This window comes from Sparus aurata, chromosome 7 (assembly GCF_900880675.1).
Source record: "Sparus aurata chromosome 7, fSpaAur1.1, whole genome shotgun sequence".
Lineage (NCBI taxonomy): Eukaryota > Metazoa > Chordata > Actinopteri > Spariformes > Sparidae > Sparus > Sparus aurata.
The window spans coordinates 23,493,001-23,518,310 of NC_044193.1; the positions used below are offsets into that span (position 1 = coordinate 23,493,001).

At 50.7% G+C, this 25,310-nt stretch overlaps 1 protein-coding gene across 2 annotated transcripts in view; it reads right to left on the minus strand.

Annotated features, from left to right (window-relative positions):
* mgll (monoglyceride lipase) overlaps nt 1-25,310 on the minus strand; it is a 48,838-nt gene that overhangs the window by 20,787 nt on the left and 2,741 nt on the right. For both annotated transcript variants that reach the window (XM_030422408.1, XM_030422407.1), the window contains 2 exons: nt 5,076-5,182; nt 257-393 (listed from right to left, as the gene is read on the minus strand). In XM_030422408.1, the coding sequence (XP_030278268.1) occupies nt 257-393; nt 5,076-5,182 (244 nt within the window). The remainder of the gene's footprint in view (nt 1-256; nt 394-5,075; nt 5,183-25,310) is intronic.

A 25,310-nucleotide genomic window follows, 5' to 3' on the forward strand; every position in this document is an offset into this window, starting at 1 on the left:
ATTCCCGTGCTTGAACCAGACTTGCCCTTCAATTTTCATGCAGCTGTCACTCTCTCTCTGTGTGCCTCATGCACGCCGTATGTAACCCTGCGCCGAACAAAACAAACCTCCACGACAGCGAGAGTCGCAAGATCCTCTCAGCTCTGTTTTGTAACTCAATAATAAAGTTAAATAAAACACACACACACAGAAAAAACAAAGATTGATGTGTAATCTTTGCACTTAATAGCAAGATACTGCATGGACAGTGTCCTACCATGGAGTGACCCACGATGAAGACGGGCAGGTCCGGGTGGCGAGCCTTCATCACGTCGATGTGCTGCAGAGAGTCTCTGATGTAAACCTGGAAATCTTTGATGTTCATCCTGTCTCCCTCACTCTGCCCATGGCCGACTGTGAAGAGAGAGTGGAAAGACGAAAAATTGCATTGAAGTGCTTTTTAAAGCCATTTTGAGATGTTTTTAGATCTCCTGAAAATCGTCTGAAACACTTTCTCAGAACAGCTCTCCAAACGGGCTCCAACACACCAGATGGATTTTAAAAACTATCTTTAGCTCCTCTTTATTTCCAATATTTGGCTGCTTTGCACAAAACATGTGTCAAATGTCTTCCTTTATTTTTTTTTCAAAGCGAGATACTCTCGGCTTTGAGGACATCCTCTCCCACTGGTTGTGATTTTCAAACATTGATCCGTTCTTTTAAAAACCCTTAGGAGAGGTGGGGGGAGAACAGGAAGGAGCTCAGAAGGAGGCCGGATGGAGGGAGAGACAGCGGTGAGGACACGGTGTGAATGAGGACCAAGGAAGGGAATGGAGATGTGTATAATACTTTTATTATTTGTCAATCCAACCTACAGCTCTACTATTCTTATCTGAAAACAAATCATATATAACACTGGGGAGCAGGTTAAGTTGGTTCTGTTCAATGTCAGTCCACACCGGTAACAAATTATAGTTCGTTGCGCGACCAATCATGGACAGATTTCCAATAAAGGGGGTTGTATCGGCCAGGTCAAAGGTTTGGTCTAATGTCTCCTGAGAGATCCGTCCTCAAATGTCAGAGTGGAAAAAGGAGCATTGAAACATGATGGAAGATGTGGGAACGATTTCCAGATCGAGCGAGGAGTGCGGAACGATCGAAAGGGGTACCAGCATATGCCCCACGATGAGGAGAGCAAGAAGGAGGAACAGAGCGAATGAGCAAACAGAAAACACGTCTGAAGAAGAGGAGAGAACTTAAGCGAAGAAGAAGCGGAGGGGAAGGAGACGAGATAAATGCAAGGAGAGAAGAAGACTGACAGCTGGAGAGGAGGGACGATCGATGAATATGTATGTGTGTATGCATTCACGTATACGCTCGTGTGTGCTCTCCTCGAGCCTTCCGCAGCAGTGGCGGAGAGGTGAGGCGAGTTGCCATGGCGACGGCTGAACCAATAACACCAGTGAGCTCCTAAACATTCACAACGTGTGCGGCTCACACCTTCTCGCTCTCGCTCTGTACTTCTTAAGCGCGTGTATTAATAAACACTGTATATATATATGAGGACGTCTACGCTCTGTGTGTGTGTGTGTGTTTCTCCTCATTGATACTGGAGCGATCAACACAGCGCAGGGATCAATGTCCAATAAGAGCAGCGGTGAGTGACGGAGCATGGCGAACCTCGGATCGATGCACATTACATCCCCCCTCCCACCCACGCCGGATCAATGACCTCACCCTCCACATCTTCTGTTATTGTGCTCTGTCACACACACACACATGAGCCCAGCTGACACAGATCTGTTGCCGTGTGATATGATTTAGTTTTTCTCAAATTTTCCAAGGTTCCAAGTGAAGTGATCAGTGTTTTCTGCTGCAGGAATGAGAATGCCGGATCAATTGTTTGACAATTACTTACAAGTAATTAGAAACATTTGCACAATTGATTTTACTGGCTACACAACCGGAGCAACATAATGATATGGTTGGTGCCATAACGTGTTTTCTACTGTTTTTCTCTGTTTGCCTGGTGTTTTCTGTCCTCCACCATCCAAAGTGGGGCCGCCAACACGTCACTTAAAAAAAAATCATAATAATGTTTAAGCTGTTTTATGTTTGTGAATGAAGGGGACTTGGGATCATAGATCTAGTGCTGCTAAGGCACTGCTCCCCTACGTTTTGCATAATCCGGTTAAAACTCATATTCATTTTAAGCCCTTGAAGATCCAATTATCACTACAGCATCTGTGATGTAAGACAGACAAAAAGAACAAACGAATAGTTAAAGACGTCATATCAACATTTAAGGTCTGCTGATTGATTCACAGCTTTATATTCTCAACACAACGAAGCCAGTTTACATTTAACCATGTGGTTAGTTATGATTGATTTATGTATATAAACTTTCAGAACCACTAACTGAACGGAGGTTACTTGACCTCCGGATTGAGCCATAAGTGAGCCATAGGTGTGTTCCAGTTCTACTAAACAACATAGCTCGACCCCCCCTGCTTTGGAACCTACCATTTTGCATCTTACCAATACACTACAGTAGGTGTTTGCTCTGGGCCTGTGCCCAACCACTAAGTTTCAGGTTTTGCGCTCCAAGGGAAAAAGTTTTTACCTTTTAGAATAACAGTCATGATGTTCTGAGTTCTTGCTGAGTTCTTTGTGTATACAATGGTACAAATGATGGCTGTTTAATGGTGTGTGACAATGCCAAAGTTCACCTTTTCTCGACTTTTTTATATTTTAAACCAACAAAAACACTTTTTGATAATGACCTCTCGGGGAAGAAAGATGAATTCAAAAACTGTGCGGGACCTGATCGAATTAAATGTCAAAATTCTATTATTAGGATTAAATTATAATCCTCAAATGTAATGAGAAGACAAACGCGATTTGGGCATCGCCACACAACATTAGGCTGTTCCTGTCTGCTGCTCTGTTGTCCGTGCCCCTCACAAACAGTCCTTTATGAACGACTCCCCACTCTCTGATAATAACATTTCAGAAAACTGGTGCGCTATAAGTTTTGTATTTTTGCTGTTTAGCCGTGTTAAACAGTGTGCGACAGTCGGAAGGAACCTCCGGGCCATGTGGGCTGTGAATGAAAAGACTTCAGGGTCCTTTTATCAGAAAGACATACATTAGAGGCGGAGGAAAGTGTGAGAGAAAGATCTCAGCTGCCAAATTCTATCAGGAGTGTGAGCAATAGATGAAGAGCGAGTGTCTGCGGGGACTTGTTCCAGTTCAGCGTGACATTTCACTGCGAGTCACTGAACAAACTGCTCCAGTGTGAGCAGCCTCAGCCCTCCTCATCACTCAGCCTCTTTTTATTATCTCTGTCGGCTCTTCACCGACGGTAAATATTTCTTTGCTTACAGCTGGCACGTGATTTCTTTCTCCTCTCACCCTCCGTGGCTCCTCTCTCTGTCCTTGTTTGTCAGTAGGAAGGATTTACTGAACACACATGATGCTCTTTTACAGTGAGGCTCTGATTCACAGTCATATGCGTTCACACATTCCTGCTGTATCTCAGACCCACTCGGCCCAACAACACAGTGCAGTCGGCTTAGCACCTTAGTGGAGGAACGAGATTGCTGCTGCCTTTTTACTATTAAGATTTTTTTTTTCTGCCTCTTTATCCCCTTTTGTTTCTATCTAATCCTTCTTTGAGCCCATCTCAAAGTGACAGGGGAATACAGGGAATGGTGAAACATGAGACAGGAAAAACACATCTTAAAAAACCTGAGAAACTGAAGAATACAAATCAGAAGCTGCGCTCGCAGCTCTACAAGGATATTTTGAGCTAACTGCTAATATCACCATGCTAACATGCCTACAATGAGGTAAAATGATCGTGTTTAGCAGGCGGGGTTCAAAATTCTAACCATCACGTTTACCGTCCTAGGTTAACGTGTTAGCATGCTAGCATAATTAGCACTAAACACAAAGTACAGCTGGGGCTGAGGGGAATGCATTAACATGGTCACAGACCAAAGTAGTTCTGTTTCGGTGGATATAAGTGTGAGGATCAACAAAGTCAGCAGGATTTATCATCGACTGTCTTTACCAAATTTAATACAATACATCCAACATTTGTGAAGATCTGTCAGTGTTGACCAAAGTGGTGCATTAACCTACCGGCGGACCTCCACAGAGCCGGGCTGCTAGTGTGAGATTCCAACCTTGTAATGATAAAACTTGACCACATTTGTGTTATACTTTCTGTATTTCTAATAACGGAATGATGATGTGTTTAAAAGGTGATACATGTGACTCACATTCTGATCGTTTGAATAGCCAACTGCATTAATATCAGTAGTTGTATATAGCACAACAGCAGTATAAAGTGTATAATTAACAAGCAAAACTGCCCATCAACAGCTGTAAAACATCACACCTGTCTGATTAAAACCCTGTTGTTATGTCTTCTGTTCATTTTCCAACTATTACTACCACTACTATTGGAGCTTCAGCCCCTCAAGGAAGCTGGATCTCAAGATTAGTTCTCTCTATAGACTTTTATCCATCTTTTTTTGAAACCAATCACCATGTTGAAACATTACGTTTCTTCATGTGGCAACTTTTAGTTTTAATGTTATGTTGTGACAACACTGTGTTAATGCTGTGGTTAGGTTCAGGTAAAAAAAAACACCTGGTTAGCGTCAGGTAATCATCCTGCTTTAGCGGTCGCACACCAATACTGTTGTTGCCTAAGCCACATTTAAATGTGTGACTGGTCTGTCTTGTTCAGACAGTTTCGTGGAAACCCGATCAGAGAAGGAATTCTCACTCACACCAAACCAACACATGTGAAGATTTCCTTGACAATGTATCCAAGGCACAACACCTTCACATCTGCACACACAGACACACAAGGAATGTAGCGCTGAGGCTAATTAATTTTCCCTAACAAGCTCTGTTCAACCAACGATTAACTGTTATCACACAGGGAGGATGTGATGGGCTTCCTTTGAAGACATGCACAGAGTAAGTGTTTGAACTGCTGATGAGCACAAAGGCAAGAAAGATTGTGGATGTAATGGTATGCATGCATTCATGTAAAGTAATGTGCGTGTTTGGTGACTCACCGTGGTCGTGTGCAAATACCAGCAGGGACAGTTCCTTCAGTCTCTGTGCAATCTCAGCGTACCACCCACAATGCTCCCCGGCCCCGTGGGCTACGAACACCAGAGCCCTGAGAGGAGGAGAGGAAAAACATCAGTCGAGCATTCACAAACGTAGACCTCCACCTGGCCGCCTTAATCACTCACACACAGACACAAAGAAAGTGTTTGCATTCTTTATTGACTGCGGTTAAGGTAAATCTTGAAGATTTCTCAACATGGGCTGCGAGATGGAGGAACTGATGAGGTGGGGAGACGAGGAAGAAAAAAAATACAAACAATCAAATGAAAATCTGAAAAAAATCCTGACTGGCAAACTGTGGGATTTTCCACGGGAATTCGACTTTGTGTGTGCGTGTGTGTGGCAGAGATTAAATGGCAGGATCGTATGTGAGTGTTGAGATAGCAGCTATCATCCATCTGTCCCTCTCTCTGCCTCAACACATCCCTGCCTGCCCTGACTCAAAAAAAACACCACACTCTGAGGGGAATCCAGTGCAACACGATGTGACCCGTTGGTACACAGCAAACAGCTTTCACAGCCCGGCTCTCTTTGTCCCAAAAATTCATTTCACTGACCTAAAACACTGGAAACTATTCAGTTTTCTGAGAGAACTGCACATTAGCCGGTCAGTTTTCCATCCGAGTGCTTTCCTAGTAAGTGATTTATGAAGTTTTCACTCGGGAAATAAACACTTCGCATATCCTAAAGGGTTCGCCTGCTGGTTGAGGCAGAAACATTTTGTCGATGAGGAAATTATACAGCGAGCAGGGCTGGAATTTCACATCTCACATAAATGACATGTGATTTGGTGCGATTTGTATATTTTGTTCTGGTTGTGTTGGCTGATGCAGAGAAGCCGTGTGTTGTGTTCAGCAGCCCAGTTTGTGTCCGTCCTCGCTCGGCCTGAGGAGACGTGTCTTGTGTCAAAGAGGAGAAAGAGGAGTTCGAGCAGCATTATGAAACAGACACGGATAATTACTGCATTTATCTTCATCTTTATAATGACACCGTCTCAAATGGCAGCATGAAAGGGGGTCGTTCGTTGTCTGGCGATGACGTTGCAGAGAATTATCAGCCGTATCTGCAGCCCCCCCCCCCCCCATCTGCTTTACAAGGCTGTATAGCGGGCTCCCGTTTATTGTTTATTCATCTGGCCCAAACTTTAATGTTTTGGAAGAAGAAGAGAGCTTTGCAGGCTGTTGTGTCACGATAATTGGAATGGCTTCCTAAGTAAAAAAGGGAATTTAGATTTATCTTACAGCCTGTGTTGAATGATGAAAACGCCGTGCAGTAACACAGAACATTTTGGATGTGTCATGACTGTAAATCTGTCTGTTGTGTTCTTGTCTGGTTTTGTCTTGTTGCTTCTTGTATTTGATTTCCATGTCTTTGTATCGTGTCTTGTGTCTTGTTTTTCCATGCCCTCATGTGTCCTTTAAGTTCTCCTGTGTCTTTTCCTATGTTCCCTCTGGCTCCCTCTGTCTATTGTTTTGTTCCCCTCATGTCCTCATGTGCTCCTCCCCTTCGTTACCTCACCTGTTGGTCCACCTCACCTGTTCCTCGTCTCGTCATCAGTGTCTGTGTACTTAGTCTGTGTGTTTCCCTTCACTCCCTGTCTGGTCATTGTAATTGTCAGCCTCTGTCTTGTCCATGTTCCCGTCCATGTGCCTGCTCCTGTCAGTTCCTTGTTCCCCACGGTATGTGTTCTGGATTTGAGTTTTGCATTTTGCATTTTTTTGATTTGAACTTTGGTTTTCATTTGTACTTTGCCCAGTTTTGTTGCTACTTCGCCTTGCTTTCTTTTGATACTTTGTCTCTTGCCCCCGTTTTGTCTGCTCCTGTTTTTCATGATCAGCCTTACAATAAAGCTCGCTTTTTGTTTCCCCCAGCCTTGCCTCTCGTGTATAACTGCATTTGGGTCCACCTTCCCCTTTCCTTAGTCTTCCCTTTAACCCCCCGCCTGACAGAATGACCAGACCAAAAATAGACCCAGCAGTTGATGGCTTAGCCATAATTCGATGGTACCAAGACTTTATGACTAATCCAGCTAGCAGGGCTCGTCAGATTGCTGCTAGCAACCTTTTTTTTCACACCACAGCCAAGCTACCAGCCTCAGTCCATGCCTCAGCCCATGTCTCAACTCCAGCATCAGCTGAAGTGTCTCCGTTCTGGGGAACCCGCCTGGCCTACAAGGCTCCCCGACCTAAAAGGCGACGTTCTCGGCAGCGGCCTGGCTCCCTGAAGTCAGGTTCTGGGGCTCCGGCCACAGACCATGCCTCAGCTCCGGCCACAGACCACGCCTCAGCCACAGCACAGCTACCAGCCCATGCCTCTGCTCGATTCCCAGCTCCCATGTTGGCTGCCCAGCCGATGCCAGCTGGCCTTCAGTCGGCGGCCCGGTCGACACCTGCCAGTGGCCTTCAGTCGGCGGCCCGGTCGACACCTGCCAGTGGCCTTCAGTCGGCGGCCCGGTCGACACCTGCCAGTGGCCTTCAGTCGGCGGCCCGGTCGACACCTGCCAGTGGCCTTCAGTCGGCGGCCCGGTCGACACCTGCCAGTGGCCTTCAGTCGGCGGCCCGGTCGACACCTGCCAGTGGCCTTCAGTCGGCGGACCCGATGGGGCCTGTTCCTGCCTGTGGCCTTCAGTCGGCGGACCTGATGGCGCCTGTCCCTGCTCCTCGGTCGGAGGCCCGGCCGAGGCCTGTCCCTGCACCTCGGTCGGAGGCCCGGCCGAGGCCCGTCCCTGCTCCTCGGTCGGAGGACCGGCCGAGGCCCATGTCAAGTCCTGTCCCTGCTCTTCGGTCGGAGGACCGGCCGAGGCCCATGTCAAGTCCTGTCCCTGCTCCTCGGTCGGAGGACCGGCCGAGGCCCATGCCAAGCCCTGTCCCTGCTCCTCGGTCGGAGGACCGGCCGAGGCCCATGCCAAGCCCTGTCCCTGCTCCTCGGTCGGAGGACCGGCCGAGGCCCATGCCAAGTCCCGTCCCTGCTCCTCGGTCGGAGGACCGGCCGAGGCCCATGCCAAGTCCCGTCCCAGTGCCTCGGTCGGAGGACCGGCCGAGGCCTGTCCCAGCACCTCGGTCGGAGGTTCGGCCGAGGCCCGTTCCTGCACCTCGGTCGGAGGTCCGGCCGAGGCCCGTTCCTGCACCTCGGTCGGAGGTCCGGCCGAGGCCCGTTCCTGCACCTCGGTCGGAGGTCCGGCCGAGGCCCGTTCCTGCACCTCGGTCGGAGGACCGGCCGAGGCCCATGCCAAGTTCAGACCCTGCACCTCGGTCGGAGGCCCAGCCGAGGCCCGTTCCTGCACCTCGGTCGGAGGCCCGGCCGAGGCCCATGCCAAGTTCAGACCCTGCACCTCGGTCGGAGGCCCGGCCGAGGCCCGTTCCTGCACCTCGGTCGGAGGCCCGGCCGAGTCCCACGCCAAGTCCAGCGCCTGCACCTCGGTCGGAGGCCCGGCCGAGTCCCACGCCAAGTCCAGCGCCTGCTCCTCGGTCGGAGGCCCGGCCGAGGCCAGTACCAAGTCCCGTGCCAAGTCCAGTGCCAGCTCCTTGGTCGGAGGCCAGGCCGAGGTCGTCTGCCGCCAGCGACCCTTTATTGGCTCACAGGCCACCAGCTCCCTGCGAACCTCTGTTGGTGGTCCGGCCAAAGCCCAGGAGGGTTTCCCAGTCAGCGATCCGGCCTCAAGAGGGCTTCAGCCTTCGCCTCCGCCGCCGGCCTCCAGTGGGTCCCAGCCCACGTCTTCGCCGCCGGCCTCCAGTGGGTCCCAGCCCACGTCTTCGCCGCCGGCCTCCAGTGGGTCCCAGCCCACGCCTTCGCCGCCGGCCTCCAGTGGGTCCCAGCCCACGCCTTCGCCGCCGGCCTCCAGTGGGTCCCAGCCCACGCCTTCGCCGCCGGCCTCCAGTGGGTCCCAAGCCCGCGCCTTCGCCTTCGTCGCCGGCCTCCAGAGCGCCCACGCCTTCGTCGCCGGCCTCCAGAGCGCCCACGCCTTCGCCTTCGTCGCCGGCCTCCAGAGCGCCCACGCCTTCGCCTTCGTCGCCGGCCTCCAGAGCGCCCACGCCTTCGCCTTCGTCGCCGGCCTCCAGAGCGCCCACGCCTTCGCCTTCGTCGCCGGCCTCCAGAGCGCCCACGCCTTCGCCTTCGTCGCCGGCCTCCAGAGCGCCCACGCCTTCGCCTTCGTCGCCGGCCTCCAGAACGCCTACGTCTTCGTCTTCGTCCCCGGCCTCTAGTGGGTCCCAGTCCACGTCCCCGACCTCTAGGGGGCCCCAGCCCACGCCCCCGGCCTCCAGGGGGCCCCAGCCCACGCCCCCGGCCTCCAGTGGGCTCCAGTCCTCGCCTCCACTCTCCTGTTTGTTGGACCTTGGCCCTCCTCCAGACCCCCTCCACCCTCCCAGGCTCACTTGGACTTATGTTTTGAGGGACATCTTGAAGCTGTCCCTTGAGGGGGGGGTACTGTCATGACTGTAAATCTGTCTGTTGTGTTCTTGTCTGGTTTTGTCTTGTTGCTTCTTGTATTTGATTTCCATGTCTTTGTATCGTGTCTTGTGTCTTGTTTTTCCATGCCCTCATGTGTCCTTTAAGTTCTCCTGTGTCTTTTCCTATGTTCCCTCTGGCTCCCTCTGTCTATTGTTTTGTTCCCCTCATGTCCTCATGTGCTCCTCCCCTTCGTTACCTCACCTGTTGGTCCACCTCACCTGTTCCTCGTCTCGTCATCAGTGTCAGCACAGCTACCAGCCCATGCCTCTGCTCGATTCCCAGCTCCCATGTTGGCTGCCCAGCCGATGCCAGCTGGCCTTCAGTCGGCGGCCCGGTCCGACACCTGCCAGTGGCCTTCAGTCGGCGGCCCGGTCGACACCTGCCAGTGGCCTTCAGTCGGCGGCCCGGTCGACACCTGCCAGTGGCCTTCAGTCGGCGGCCCGGTCGACACCTGCCAGTGGCCTTCAGTCGGCGGACCCGATGGGGCCTGTTCCTGCCTGTGGCCTTCAGTCGGCGGACCTGATGGCGCCTGTCCCTGCTCCTCGGTCGGAGGCCCGGCCGAGGCCTGTCCCTGCACCTCGGTCGGAGGCCCGGCCGAGGCCCGTCCCTGCTCCTCGGTCGGAGGACCGGCCGAGGCCCATGTCAAGTCCTGTCCCTGCTCTTCGGTCGGAGGACCGGCCGAGGCCCATGTCAAGTCCTGTCCCTGCTCCTCGGTCGGAGGACCGGCCGAGGCCCATGCCAAGCCCTGTCCCTGCTCCTCGGTCGGAGGACCGGCCGAGGCCCATGCCAAGCCCTGTCCCTGCTCCTCGGTCGGAGGACCGGCCGAGGCCCATGCCAAGTCCCGTCCCTGCTCCTCGGTCGGAGGACCGGCCGAGGCCCATGCCAAGTCCCGTCCCAGTGCCTCGGTCGGAGGACCGGCCGAGGCCTGTCCCAGCACCTCGGTCGGAGGTTCGGCCGAGGCCCGTTCCTGCACCTCGGTCGGAGGTCCGGCCGAGGCCCGTTCCTGCACCTCGGTCGGAGGTCCGGCCGAGGCCCGTTCCTGCACCTCGGTCGGAGGTCCGGCCGAGGCCCGTTCCTGCACCTCGGTCGGAGGACCGGCCGAGGCCCATGCCAAGTTCAGACCCTGCACCTCGGTCGGAGGCCCAGCCGAGGCCCGTTCCTGCACCTCGGTCGGAGGCCCGGCCGAGGCCCATGCCAAGTTCAGACCCTGCACCTCGGTCGGAGGCCCGGCCGAGGCCCGTTCCTGCACCTCGGTCGGAGGCCCGGCCGAGTCCCACGCCAAGTCCAGCGCCTGCACCTCGGTCGGAGGCCCGGCCGAGTCCCACGCCAAGTCCAGCGCCTGCTCCTCGGTCGGAGGCCCGGCCGAGGCCAGTACCAAGTCCCGTGCCAAGTCCAGTGCCAGCTCCTTGGTCGGAGGCCAGGCCGAGGTCGTCTGCCGCCAGCGACCCTTTATTGGCTCACAGGCCACCAGCTCCCTGCGAACCTCTGTTGGTGGTCCGGCCAAAGCCCAGGAGGGTTTCCCCAGTCAGCGATCCGGCCTCAAGAGGGCTTCAGCCTTCGCCTCCGCCGCCGGCCTCCAGTGGGTCCCAGCCCACGTCTTCGCCGCCGGCCTCCAGTGGGTCCCAGCCCACGTCTTCGCCGCCGGCCTCCAGTGGGTCCCAGCCCACGCCTTCGCCGCCGGCCTCCAGTGGGTCCCAGCCCACGCCTTCGCCGCCGGCCTCCAGTGGGTCCCAGCCCACGCCTTCGCCGCCGGCCTCCAGTGGGTCCCAGCCCGCGCCTTCGCCTTCGTCGCCGGCCTCCAGAGCGCCCACGCCTTCGTCGCCGGCCTCCAGAGCGCCCACGCCTTCGCCTTCGTCGCCGGCCTCCAGAGCGCCCACGCCTTCGCCTTCGTCGCCGGCCTCCAGAGCGCCCACGCCTTCGCCTTCGTCGCCGGCCTCCAGAGCGCCCACGCCTTCGCCTTCGTCGCCGGCCTCCAGAGCGCCCACGCCTTCGCCTTCGTCGCCGGCCTCCAGAGCGCCCACGCCTTCGCCTTCGTCGCCGGCCTCCAGAACGCCTACGTCTTCGTCTTCGTCCCCGGCCTCTAGTGGGTCCCAGTCCACGTCCCCGACCTCTAGGGGGCCCCAGCCCACGCCCCCGGCCTCCAGGGGGCCCCAGCCCACGCCCCCGGCCTCCAGTGGGCTCCAGTCCTCGCCTCCACTCTCCTGTTTGTTTGGACCTTGGCCCTCCTCCAGACCCCCTCCACCCTCCCAGGCTCACTTGGACTTATGTTTTGAGGGACATCTTGAAGCTGTCCCTTGAGGGGGGGGGGTACTGTCATGACTGTAAATCTGTCTGTTGTGTTCTTGTCTGGTTTTGTCTTGTTGCTTCTTGTATTTGATTTCCATGTCTTTGTATCGTGTCTTGTGTCTTGTTTTTCCATGCCCTCATGTGTCCTTTAAGTTCTCCTGTGTCTTTTCCTATGTTCCCTCTGGCTCCCTCTGTCTATTGTTTTGTTCCCCTCATGTCCTCATGTGCTCCTCCCCTTCGTTACCTCACCTGTTGGTCCACCTCACCTGTTCCTCGTCTCGTCATCAGTGTCAGCACAGCTACCAGCCCATGCCTCTGCTCGATTCCCAGCTCCCATGTTGGCTGCCCAGCCGATGCCAGCTGGCCTTCAGTCGGCGGCCCGGTCGACACCTGCCAGTGGCCTTCAGTCGGCGGCCCGGTCGACACCTGCCAGTGGCCTTCAGTCGGCGGCCCGGTCGACACCTGCCAGTGGCCTTCAGTCGGCGGCCCGGTCGACACCTGCCAGTGGCCTTCAGTCGGCGGCCCGGTCGACACCTGCCAGTGGCCTTCAGTCGGCGGACCCGATGGGGCCTGTTCCTGCCTGTGGCCTTCAGTCGGCGGACCTGATGGCGCCTGTCCCTGCTCCTCGGTCGGAGGCCCGGCCGAGGCCTGTCCCTGCACCTCGGTCGGAGGCCCGGCCGAGGCCCGTCCCTGCTCCTCGGTCGGAGGACCCGGCCGAGGCCCATGTCAAGTCCTGTCCCTGCTCTTCGTCGGAGGACCGGCCGAGGCCCATGTCAAGTCCTGTCCCTGCTCCTCGGTCGGAGGACCGGCCGAGGCCCATGCCAAGCCCTGTCCCTGCTCCTCGGTCGGAGGACCGGCCGAGGCCATGCCAAGCCCTGTCCCTGCTCCTCGGTCGGAGGACCGGCCGAGGCCCATGCCAAGTCCCGTCCCTGCTCCTCGGTCGGAGGACCGGCCGAGGCCCATGCCAAGTCCCGTCCCAGTGCCTCGGTCGGAGGACCGGCCGAGGCCTGTCCCAGCACCTCGTCGGAGGTTCGGCCGAGGCCCGTTCCTGCACCTCGGTCGGAGGTCCGGCCGAGGCCCGTTCCTGCACCTCGGTCGGAGGTCCGGCCGAGGCCCGTTCCTGCACCTCGGTCGGAGGTCCGGCCGAGGCCCGTTCCTGCACCTCGGTCGGAGGACCGGCCGAGGCCCATGCCAAGTTCAGACCCTGCACCTCGGTCGGAGGCCCAGCCGAGGCCCGTTCCTGCACCTCGGTCGGAGGCCCGGCCGAGGCCCATGCCAAGTTCAGACCCTGCACCTCGGTCGGAGGCCCGGCCGAGGCCCGTTCCTGCACCTCGGTCGGAGGCCCGGCCGAGTCCCACGCCAAGTCCAGCGCCTGCACCTCGGTCGGAGGCCCGGCCGAGTCCCACGCCAAGTCCAGCGCCTGCTCCTCGGTCGGAGGCCCGGCCGAGGCCAGTACCAAGTCCCGTGCCAAGTCCAGTGCCAGCTCCTTGGTCGGAGGCCAGGCCGAGGTCGTCTGCCGCCAGCGACCCTTTATTGGCTCACAGGCCACCAGCTCCCTGCGAACCTCTGTTGGTGGTCCGGCCAAAGCCCAGGAGGGTTTCCCAGTCAGCGATCCGGCCTCAAGAGGGCTTCAGCCTTCGCCTCCGCCGCCGGCCTCCAGTGGGTCCCAGCCCACGTCTTCGCCGCCGGCCTCCAGTGGGTCCCAGCCCACGCCTTCGCCGCCGGCCTCCAGTGGGTCCCAGCCCACGCCTTCGCCGCCGGCCTCCAGTGGGTCCCAGCCCACGCCTTCGCCGCCGGCCTCCAGTGGGTCCCAGCCCACGCCTTCGCCGCCGGCCTCCAGTGGGTCCCAGCCCGCGCCTTCGCCTTCGTCGCCGGCCTCCAGAGCGCCCACGCCTTCGTCGCCGGCCTCCAGAGCGCCCACGCCTTCGTCGCCGGCCTCCAGAGCGCCCACGCCTTCGCCTTCGTCGCCGGCCTCCAGAGCGCCCACGCCTTCGCCTTCGTCGCCGGCCTCCAGAGCGCCCACGCCTTCGCCTTCGTCGCCGGCCTCCAGAGCGCCCACGCCTTCGCCTTCGTCGCCGGCCTCCAGAGCGCCCACGCCTTCGCCTTCGTCGCCGGCCTCCAGAGCGCCCACGCCTTCGCCTTCGTCGCCGGCCTCCAGAACGCCTACGTCTTCGTCTTCGTCCCCGGCCTCTAGTGGGTCCCAGTCCACGTCCCCGACCTCTAGGGGGCCCCAGCCCACGCCCCCGGCCTCCAGTGGGCTCCAGTCCTCGCCTCCACTCTCCTGTTTGTTTGGACCTTGGCCCTCCTCCAGACCCCCTCCACCCTCCCAGGCTCACTTGGACTTATGTTTTGAGGGACATCTTGAAGCTGTCCCTTGAGGGGGGGGTACTGTCATGACTGTAAATCTGTCTGTTGTGTTCTTGTCTGGTTTTGTCTTGTTGCTTCTTGTATTTGATTTCCATGTCTTTGTATCGTGTCTTGTGTCTTGTTTTTCCATGCCCTCATGTGTCCTTTAAGTTCTCCTGTGTCTTTTCCTATGTTCCCTCTGGCTCCCTCTGTCTATTGTTTTGTTCCCCTCATGTCCTCATGTGCTCCTCCCCTTCGTTACCTCACCTGTTGGTCCACCTCACCTGTTCCTCGTCTCGTCATCAGTGTCTGTGTACTTAGTCTGTGTGTTTCCCTTCACTCCCTGTCTGGTCATTGTAATTGTCAGCCTCTGTCTTGTCCATGTTCCCGTCCATGTGCCTGCTCCTGTCAGTTCCTTGTTCCCCACGGTATGTGTTCTGGATTTGAGTTTTGCATTTTGCATTTTTTGATTTGAACTTTGGTTTTCATTTGTACTTTGCCCAGTTTTTGTTGCTACTTCGCCTTGCTTTCTTTTGATACTTTGTCTCTTGCCCCCGTTTTGTCTGCTCCTGTTTTTCATGATCAGCCTTACAATAAAGCTCGCTTTTTGTTTCCCCCAGCCTTGCCTCTCGTGTATAACTGCATTTGGGTCCACCTTCCCCTTTCCTTAGTCTTCCCTTTAACCCCCCGCCTGACAGGATGCCATACATTGAGATTCACACCTCCACCTTCCATGTGCCTTATCCCGATTGTGGAGGTGTTTCATTATTGCCAACAGGCCAATGTTCTGCGGTTACGCAATGATTACGATTTTCAATTAGTCGTGACATCCGAACAGCCCTCGACAGAATCCCCATACAGCGAGAAATTACGAGATTTGTCAAACACGCCCCGGAGGTAAAGCTCAAACCAACACTGGAGCGTACTCTTTTCACAAAATTCACTAATTATGTAAAAGCTAACAGGATAATCCCTTATTCATTTCCACCTATTAAATCCATTTCAGTCACGGTAGACAGATGATGACAGACAGTTAAGAGGGTCTCACGTAGAGCGAAGACCTCGAAACGTGGGATTAATATCAAAGATGCACCTCTCGCTAATCAAAGCAGCATCCCTGCGACACAAAGTTTGTTTAAGGTTTTACTTCTTCGGTCTGTGCATGTCAAGCAGCGGAGCAGCAGTGAAGCAGGCGCTCCGGCGTTCTGCTGAGAAGCCTGTGCGAGCTTCAATCAGCGGCGGCATGACAATTAGCCCGAGTGCATTCAGGAGACGGAGGGAAAAGGGGGAATGGAGTGAAAACAGGGAGAAAGTGAGTGAGAGAGAGAGAGCGAAAGCGGGGTGTGGAAGAGCAGAATAAGAGTAGCTGTTCATCAGGCTTCATTAGCAAGTCGCTCTGATTTCACTCGCTGCTCTTTCCCTCCTTTTATAGAAAAGCCTTCGCCTCGGGCTTAGACTTCCTCTGCACTTGTTGGCTTCAGAACGAGTGCGCGTATACATGTATGCTGGTGTGTGTGTGTGTGTGAGTGAATGAGTGTCTTTGTATGGGCACAATGTTCTGTGACACACATGCCGAGGGGCAGCAGGGGATTAATGGGGCTAATCTGGGTTCATTGTAAAGACGACTGTACAGTCAACAGCACACCGCACACTCCGCTGAGAACCCCGGCTGCAATGTGCCAATGCAATGTGTGTTCTATGGTTCTATCAATCCGTCATCCTCTAAATACCTCCTTGGTCTGCTTCATAATCGCTCTTTCATCTTGTCTCTCCCTTTTCTTTCTCCATCCTTTGCCTTTTTCCGAGTCAATTTCAGTTTTTAAAGAGTTGCAAGAAGGAGGAAAGAAAAATCAAATAAAGGCAAAATGTCTGGTGACAGCTACCGCTAGGAGGTTTCAATTGAATTACCCAGAAATCTTAACAGATGCCTGCATTCATTCAGCTACAGGCGTTTCGCAGACAAGCGACAATATCCAAGCGTCATCAGTGTGTCCCACTTTTTCCTCTTCGCCAAAAAAGTGGTCTGGTGAGGCTCAAGAGGCATTCGCTTTGAACAAGTGTTACACTCTTTGACATGTTTCCACTATACTCAGACATCAACCTGAACGGGTTATTGTTCCGGGTGGACAACTGCGCTGCGTCTTAAGTCTGTGTTACAGAGAAGACCAATGACAGCCCCTAAGAAAGACATTAACACAAATGGCAGCTATGAAAATGTTTTGAATGTTCCCACAAAATTGGTTTCTCGAGCCTAAAAAGATAAAAGATGTTGCAGAATTATGGGTTTGAAAACACTTGAAATCATTTTTGAGTGACACACTTAATAATCTACACCCCCCACACACATACGTCTGACTGCGGGATCTCACTTTATTCTTCGTGGATCGACTAAAATATGGGAACGTATTCAGAAAGGGTCGACCAATCTAAAAGTTCCAAGCAAAGAGTTTGCTTCTGACTGAGCTGCTCATCAAGCTGCTGAGACCAACTTCTGAGAGAAGGGTTGACCCGCTTGCTAGGGATGATATACAGTTTCTAAGTTGTCTAGTTACATGAAATTGAACTGTATCAAAATAAATAAATCACTCAAATAAAATCACATGCAGTAGAGGGATGGACAGATTAAAAACAAACTTGTCTTCATCCCTTGATAGAATAATTTAGCCTATATTGGACAGGAAAACTGTTGTTGTCCCTGAACCCAGCTTTATTCACTTCATGCCGTACAAACATGCTCTTGAAAGCTTGTTATCGACGTAAATACCTGAAATATTTGACTGATTGTGAGCAGGTTCTGGAGACTTAGCCCACGGTTTGCATAGTTTGCATCCTTCGACCTCACCCAACTTTTACAACTATGACTCCCTCAGCCGCTGCTTCAAAGAAATAAAAGCCAGCAATGCAGTTTAGCGTCAACTTTTCAACAAAACATGAAATATTTCACATCTTTCATATGTTATTGGTATTATTCAGTTTTTAAAGACAATAATGCAGTTTAGCGTCAGCCTTTCAAAAAAAAAAGAGTTAAATATTCCAAATCTTTGAAATATTTACGGTATATTACGACTTTAAAAGGCAGCAGTGCAGTTTAGCATCAACCTTTTAAACATTCAACATTTACACTGCAGAAACTGCTTCTGTAGTTGTAAGTCAGTTGCTATTGAAATTGTGCTTTCTCAGTTCCCAAGCAGATCTCTTACATCAACGTCATCTTTCATTTGGTGTTGCTCGTTCCACCAAGAGCTCGCTGTGCATTATCAATGATGCAGTGATTATTTTGTGTGCAGCTAAACTGACTTCCAGTATCCAGATAAGAGGCTTTTCATTTTTTCTCACTCATTATCTCTCTTCACCCTCTCCCTGTCTTTCTCTCATTCCTCATGGGAACTGGAGACCCACTTGTCTCCCACACCACTTTCAGTTGCTGGAACAACATGGCTTATAACCAGCCTTATTAAAACACTCTGAGGGAGCGAGGGAGCGAGGGAGAGAGTTTTGTCCTCCCTCCGGCTCTACTCAGAGCTACTCCAAACAACCACAGGCCCCAAAACAAAGCCAAGACCCTAATCCCCTTGATGCAATGCTGACTGGCTGCTCCAAGATTATGGAGGAACTCGCAAAAACCTTCCGACTGCGCTCAAACGCCACCTTCTGCACCTTCAAATTTTACACAAGAATTTTAGGCATGCCGCTAAAATGCTATGTTCTGGCAAGGGGCCAGCTAGACGTCCAGTACTGAATCACCAGAAAAACAAACAGTTTTGAGAAGTAACAACAATTTACCAGTCGAACTGTCTGCGGTGAAAAAGAACGACGCCGAGCTGACTCGCCTGTTTTGCCAATATTTGGGCTAAATAATGAATCTGTTGGTTTATTTAGTTCAAGCATGCAGGATAAGTGTTGAGTCACTGCTCAGTAGTTTGCATTCTTAGCAACAGTTTATTTGACATTTAAAAATTGCTGACTGGCTCAAGTCTCTGGGGCAACGGTTCAACACCAATGCGAACTTGCTTAATTAACTCTTGCTGATGTGGCCGTGTATAAACATACCGCACTGTCAAATTAACACTGAAGAGTTTGGTGTCCCTGCAGTCCAGACTGAACAGGAGCCAAAGCACGAGACAGACCGACCGAACACCGGCATGTTAATCTGATTAATGGACTTAGACTGCTCAGAAACTTAATGGTGTGTGTGTGTGTGTGTGTGTGTGTGCGTGCATGTGTGTGCTGGTGTGTGTGTGTCCCTTCCATCCTCGGTGTATCACGGTGTAAGTGTAGAAAAGAGAACCACAAATGACTGCGCTTGCTTTGAAGACATGCCCAAAGGATGTGATGTACAATGTGTGTATGATCATACGTGTATGTATGTGGATGGGGTGACCACATCAGGGCTGCTAAGTGCAGACTCCGTGAATGTACAGTTATAGGGGTGTGTAAAGAAATACAGAGGCCAAGATTAAAGGAGACGAGGAAGAAGAGAGGACCAAAGACAGAAGGAGATGAAAAACTGCATGCGGGGCAGGAAACAGGACATCAGTAGCCTTTGAAAAGCCAAATTTAGAGTCGTTTTAAGACCATAAAAGTAAAAGAAACCTGACGGGGGGGGGGTGAAATTTCCCCTGTGAATTCACATTGATGACAAAAAACAAACCCAACAGTGGCGACCTCTGAGGTAAGAGTGAACCACGCGTTCAAAAACATTTTAGTAGCTGGTTAGCTTTAAGTGTTGAATAGCTCCATATTCCAACAAAACCACGTCTCTCCTCCTCCTGCTCATGCCGTAAAAGAGAAGAAAAACTTCCTGGTATCCCTGCCCACTTTATCCAATCAGGACAGCGAACTTAATAAAGAGGCGGTCCTGTCTGCTCGCAAACGCGTAGGGAGCGGGGTCCTCCTGTCTGCTGCTATGTCTGGTGATTATCGCTGCACTTTTTTTTTTTATAACTCATATTTAATAATAACTCATATTTAAAATGAAGTAATGTACAATCTGAGGGAGTAAACCGCGCAGTATAAACAAAAATAGAAAGAAGCCCAGGAACCCTCCTGAAAAGGACGTTTTAATCAGCTCACCTTTTCTTCTTTGCAGACTGCAGATCTCAGTACGCCGGAGATCATTAGTGGCGCAGTTGCAGAGAATTACGTAAGAACTGAACAGTCACTGTGTTTCCTGAAATCCTGACATGCAATCATCTGCTTGTTGTGAAAAGTCTTAAAAGGAGCTAAAAAAGAGCTGAAGGAAGTGAAAGCCCCGGTGGACGACGCAGGCTACGTCCTGAAGTCTCACTCATAGTTCTATTTCTGATCAGACTTATCCTTCGATCAGCTGTTTTCATTAAGCACCGACAAAAGCTTGAATGAAATACTGCCACTGACACCGCTACTGCTGGTTTTCCACTTCTTTTTTAGCATTGGAATCCTTCGCTTGCACATTTTCTTTTTTTGCAGCTTTTCATTTTTGATCCGTTCTTATGTAACCGTAATTTCCTTTGATGTTTCTTATCACTATTTGCCGATGGAGTGCTCCACTCTCACTACGGGCATCATCAAATTACATTCAACGCGTTCTTGTGTCTGCAGCAGCAGAAAAACATCAAATTTCTGGAAAGCTTATAATTATATAGAGTGCTTTGACTACCATCTACACTCACATGTCTCTGGACTGATGCAGGAATTATAACATTATTTTACAGTGCGAATGAAATCAATAAATCGCTGTGAAAATGAGCGGCAGTGGATTAAACATTGAAAACAGGCTCCGGAGCACTTCTCCTCCATCTCCTTTCTCATTAACTCACAGTAAAATGATCATAACGGACTCTTGGAATCACCTACTCAGTTCATTTTATGGCAACACAAGAGGCCCTAATATTCTATAAACTGCATTACGTAGCCAACATTTCCCCCCAAGCGCACACATGAAGGGAAAACCACTGTAGAGCTTTTAGCTCTGTAAAAAAAAATCCTCCACTGCAGGAGAAACAGTGGCAGTGAAATTAAGTAGCCTGGCCGTAGAAACAGAGACGGGGAAGGAAACTCTTTCGGACACTATCAGCAAAAAACACGGATAACGCACGACCTATTTACACAAGATGAGCGTGTGTGTCCGTCTGTTATGTAAAACTACAGGTGTGCAGTGCATGTTAGGTTGCTAGGCTGGTCTCCATGTGAGTTCAAAGCCCCTGTTGAATGTCTGTTGGAAGACCTGTCAGTCAGTGTTGAGCAACTCTCCGCCACCCCTCCACCTTTCACCTACTTCCCCCGCTTCAAGTGAAAGGCCTTTCAGGAGCCGGTGACCTCTGACCAAGTCTGATGTTAATCCTAAAAAGAGATAATTCTATTAAAGATTTGCATGCTGGAGGTTCCGTCAATGATCCTTTTGTCGTGTAGAGCGCGCTCAACATCCAGCGTGTTACAGGAGCTATTGTGCTTTTTTCGTTGTTTTTCCTTTTCCTTCAGTGTTTTACAGGTTCTTGCACATGTAAAAGGTCTGGAAAATTATAGACCAAAACAACTAATTCATTAATTGATGAAATGATTGGCCGATTATTCACCTTACACTTCCTTGAGTACTACTGGATGACAAAGCATGTGACTGAAGTGTTTCAAATCCATCGCCTTCATTTACCTTCTGATACTAAACCGTTGTCTCATTCACCTGCTATTTGAACATTTTTTGACTGACAGCTTTGCAAAGAGCTCACTAGTGCACGTTTGAGGCTTTTTGGTCCCCTAGCAACGGATTCATTGATTCATCATACAGTTTTGCTATTGAACTGAAAATACATGTTCTCTGAAAAAGACCAGGATGTCTGGCTGATTTCTGAGCAAAGCAAAGAGAGTTAATAACTAGCTCCTATTATGATCTGTCCATATCTGCCTGCTGGCTAAAGGTGCTTTCCCTCTCCCTCTGGCTGATTAACATGAAGAACACATTGAAGGGGTCTTCCTCAACCGCTTAGCTTGAGATCTAAACAGTCTGCTTAATTTCCGCTTATATGCTGCTATGTGCAATAAACTGTGTCGGGCCCACAGTTGCTCCAGTTAGCTGAGTCAATAAACGTCAGCCTGGCATTTTCATACTGCTGCCTGTCACCATGGATACAGCATGTCACAACTTCAGTGGTGGCAACAATGACGGTGAATCATCTGCAACTTTTTTTGATGATTGATACTTCCTTTAAGCCAAATTCACGCAAACATGCCTTTGTTCCAGAATCAGAGATCTAAATTTGTGCTGCTTTTCCTTCTCTTGTGGGACTTTAAACCAAACATCTTTGGGTTTTGGACGAAACCTAATTTTGGCATTTGATAGCCCAAACGATGGATTGATTATTAGACCAAACAATTGTCACATTAACTGAAGAAACTCTATTAAAATGGAAATACGTGTACATGTCACACCGTCAATTATCAGAAGTCACTGTATTATCCAAAACGCTGCTGTTTGAATAAAACTATCCGGCAGAAAATCTCTGTAGTCCGTACAAAGTCTATGGACGATAAATGCTCCCACCGTTTAAAGAAATAATCTATAAACCATAAAGTGTACTCATCCTTTCTAGAAAATACAGCATTTTAGAGAAGCAGCCATGATGAAACTTTTACTGTAAAAGCATCCACACAATATTCCGAGCCTCTAATTCCTGTTTCCTATTCATGCTCATGGCTATAACCAGTTTTAAAGCTAAATACTTCCAGCATAATTCTATTAGCTTGTGGCTGCGCTGCATCTACCGAGCCAAGCTGTGTCACATTGTGTTAAATTACTAATCTGACTGGGCTGCAGCGAGTCTGGAGGCTGCATGCATCCATCCAGACCACTGAGGAGTCGTTGAAATCCCCAGAGTGCAAGGGCAGCGTGTGCTAAAAGAGGAGGTTGTGTGTCAGAGTATTCCTTTCACGGTAAGGTGTAGGCCGCACGACAGACAACGGGCTGTCTCCATTAGTGACACATACTCAGCGATTTCACTCTTTGATAACATTCTGTGTGACTTTGCATTGAGAGGTTTAGATGGCAGCGAGTTCGCTCCGAACTAACAGTTCAGCTCCGAGCAGCAGCAGAATACAGCACATGTACTTGAGCTCTGGGAGGAGCCCGACAGATGAGGGTGTGATTTTACTTAATAGCTTCTGTTTGGTCAGCTTGTAAAACCTGCAGTAAACCTCCCTCATCCAGCTTTTAGGAGCTGCTAGCTCAGCTAAAACATTCTCATTAGTCTGGGTGTCGAGAAGGATTTAACCGTCCCACATGCAGCTTCAAATTTCAGCGCACGACACACAAAACTCACCATACAGCATCGCAACACCGATCCATAAATCAGCTATTGAACACAAATATTGGCGGATGTATATACACAACGCGACACACCGCATCCCATGGACACATTGCACGCCTCTCTTAGCCATGAATGCATCCATTTCCAGCCCGGTCACTGGCTGGCCTCCAATGAGAAAGCTCTTATATAAGCCATCCAAAGCCTTGGCTCTGTAAAGCAGTTACAACGCAGAGAGATCTGCAGCTATTTTAAGCCTGCAGTGATTCAGCTTTCTACTTCCAAAAAACATGATTTGCAGGAGAAAAAAATAAATCTGTTTTGGTTATGTCAGTGAAACTGCATTCGCTATTCTGTTTATTGATGCTTTGGGCAAGAAAGAGTGGGACACATTTTTAGATTTGGTTATTTATCACCACGACTCTAGTTGACGCACTTTAAATATAATGTTGCATAAGTGCATTTTTGCTCATGCGGTAGTGCCGGCACGGCTCTGGGAAAGGGCTTCTGTTTGACCCCAGTGAGCCCTCAGGCCTCAGTGGCATTGTGGGTAATTGTAAGGTCAAATATTTTCCCCACTGCCTGTGCAGAATCATGTACATTTACGAGTTAACTAGAGCTGCCAGAGCACAGCAGGCAGAGAATTTAAGTCCAACCACAAAAACAACACGCCGAGGTCGGCTATACACAGATAGCTACACGCAGGTATACAAACACCCACATGTACAAATGTAGAATAAATCATATAACTGCGGGATAAACACACATATACACACACTCTAAACTTTCAGCCATGGTTCATGGACCAATTATAGAGCTGAGGCACAGACACAGTGTCAGTTAATGAGTCACTGCTCTGCTGAGATGTGCGAACCTCAAGTGTGTGTGTATGTTAGCGAGAGAGATCAGTAATATCTTGACTCCAGATGTTTTGTGGGCCTCCGGTTCCTGACGCATCTTATTCCTCCAGTGCTCTCACACTTCATGCAAATATGTGGTTTGTAAGTGAGCGTAAGTGTGACATCTGCGCCGCGTTTCATGCATCGCCGCAGCCACGTGTGGGCAGGGAACTTAAAACGGCCGAGGGAGCGCAGAAAGATGGCCTCCGACAGCAGAATGTGGAAAATACCCCGGTTAAACTATTAATCATGTAGTTGTGTTGTCTGATGTCTTTGTGGCTTGGCGACAACGCTTTTCGATTTACACTGTTTCACACGCCAGAATGACCGATGAGTCAGGATCTCAGGCCTTTTGTAAATGAGCTATGATGCCTTTCACAAGGGTTGGAAATATAATTCACCTTAACTACAATGAAAAACCTCGAACCACAACGGTTTGTCAGTATGAGGAAATTGATGTCAGATAGATGACAGCTAATGGCCGGTGTTTCCTTGTGCGGGAAGATGAAAGGTGTGTTTTTCAAAATAAAGTGATGGGAAAATACTGATGTTCCTGTTCATCTGCATAGTGCTTTAATTTGGAAGCTAAACTGCATTGCTAGAATAACGGCCAGGAGCTAAACTGCATTGCTAGAATAACGGCCAGGAGCTAAACTGCATTGCTAGAATAACGGCCAGGAGATAATCTGCATTGCTTTAAAAAAAAAAAAAAAAGGTACCTATTTGTTTGCTCATGTTGACAGGTAAAGCAGCCACACAGCCCACTTGAGCAGTCAGTCTCATGCGCAGCTGCAACAAAAAACTACCTTAAAACGATCTGTGGATAGTCATATCAATATAATACCAGTGTTTCACTTAAGTTTTAATGTCTATATAATATACACAACAAGGAAAGGACAGTATTTTTTTGTGGCTTTCCTTCTTTCTCTCTCTCTCTCTCCAAATGAGGATGAAGGTAAACTTATCATCATCAACATTCTGCAGTTTGTTGTCCTTCCAAGCCCCAAACAGCTGATCTCAATAGTGTAGCCTACTGTTGTTGTTAATTTATCAAAAACATTTTGGGTTGATTGTTGGAGGAACTGCTCCTGGCTCTTGTTTTTTTTCTTTTTTTTTAACAGGGTCATGACCCAGTATGAGTCACGGGTGCATCTGGTGGTCGCCACTGTGAGGAGATTACCATAATTAAAATGTTCTTTAACGAGCTTGGGTCAGCGATTGTCCAGATTCACTACCACAGATTGATTTTCATCTTTTGTGACTAATCTCATGTTGTTGTCGTCCCATTTCTACCCAGTGATGTTTTTGTGTTGGACAGAAAACTGATCATCTAAATGTGAGGTCTGAGAAGGCCCTCAGTACAGCCCACAATAAACTCCCTAGATGTCAGGAATGCGAATGGTGCATTGTTTTAAGCATGGACCTGTTTGCATTTATTACTGTTGAGTTACTGAGTTACAGCTCTGAAACATCTAACAGTGAACAACATGGGCTACTTTCCAGCCAGCATCATAATATAACCCATATGGAGAATACAATAACCAGTTTAGAAACAACACATTTCTGGTGAGAGTATCTGGAAGAGAGTGACAGGAGGGTTGTTTGACCAGTCCCAGAGCTGAAATGAAATCTCAATAAAAAACAGAAAGCAGCCTGAATCAGTCGGGTGTGGAGTTTTGTGGTGAGGTGAATGTGCACTGACCAGGCAGGGTTATATGCCCAACTGTGCGCTTTATTACAGCTCTGTCCAGGACTGCACACACACACACACACACACACACACACGTCTAATCATTAACATGCAGGACCTCAGAAGAAGGACCTCATGTGACTCCCGGACTGAGAGCGACCATATGAGTGAGCCCACTTCCCCTCAAACTAAAACGATTTAAAAACAGCACTCCTCTGGCTGCGGACTCCG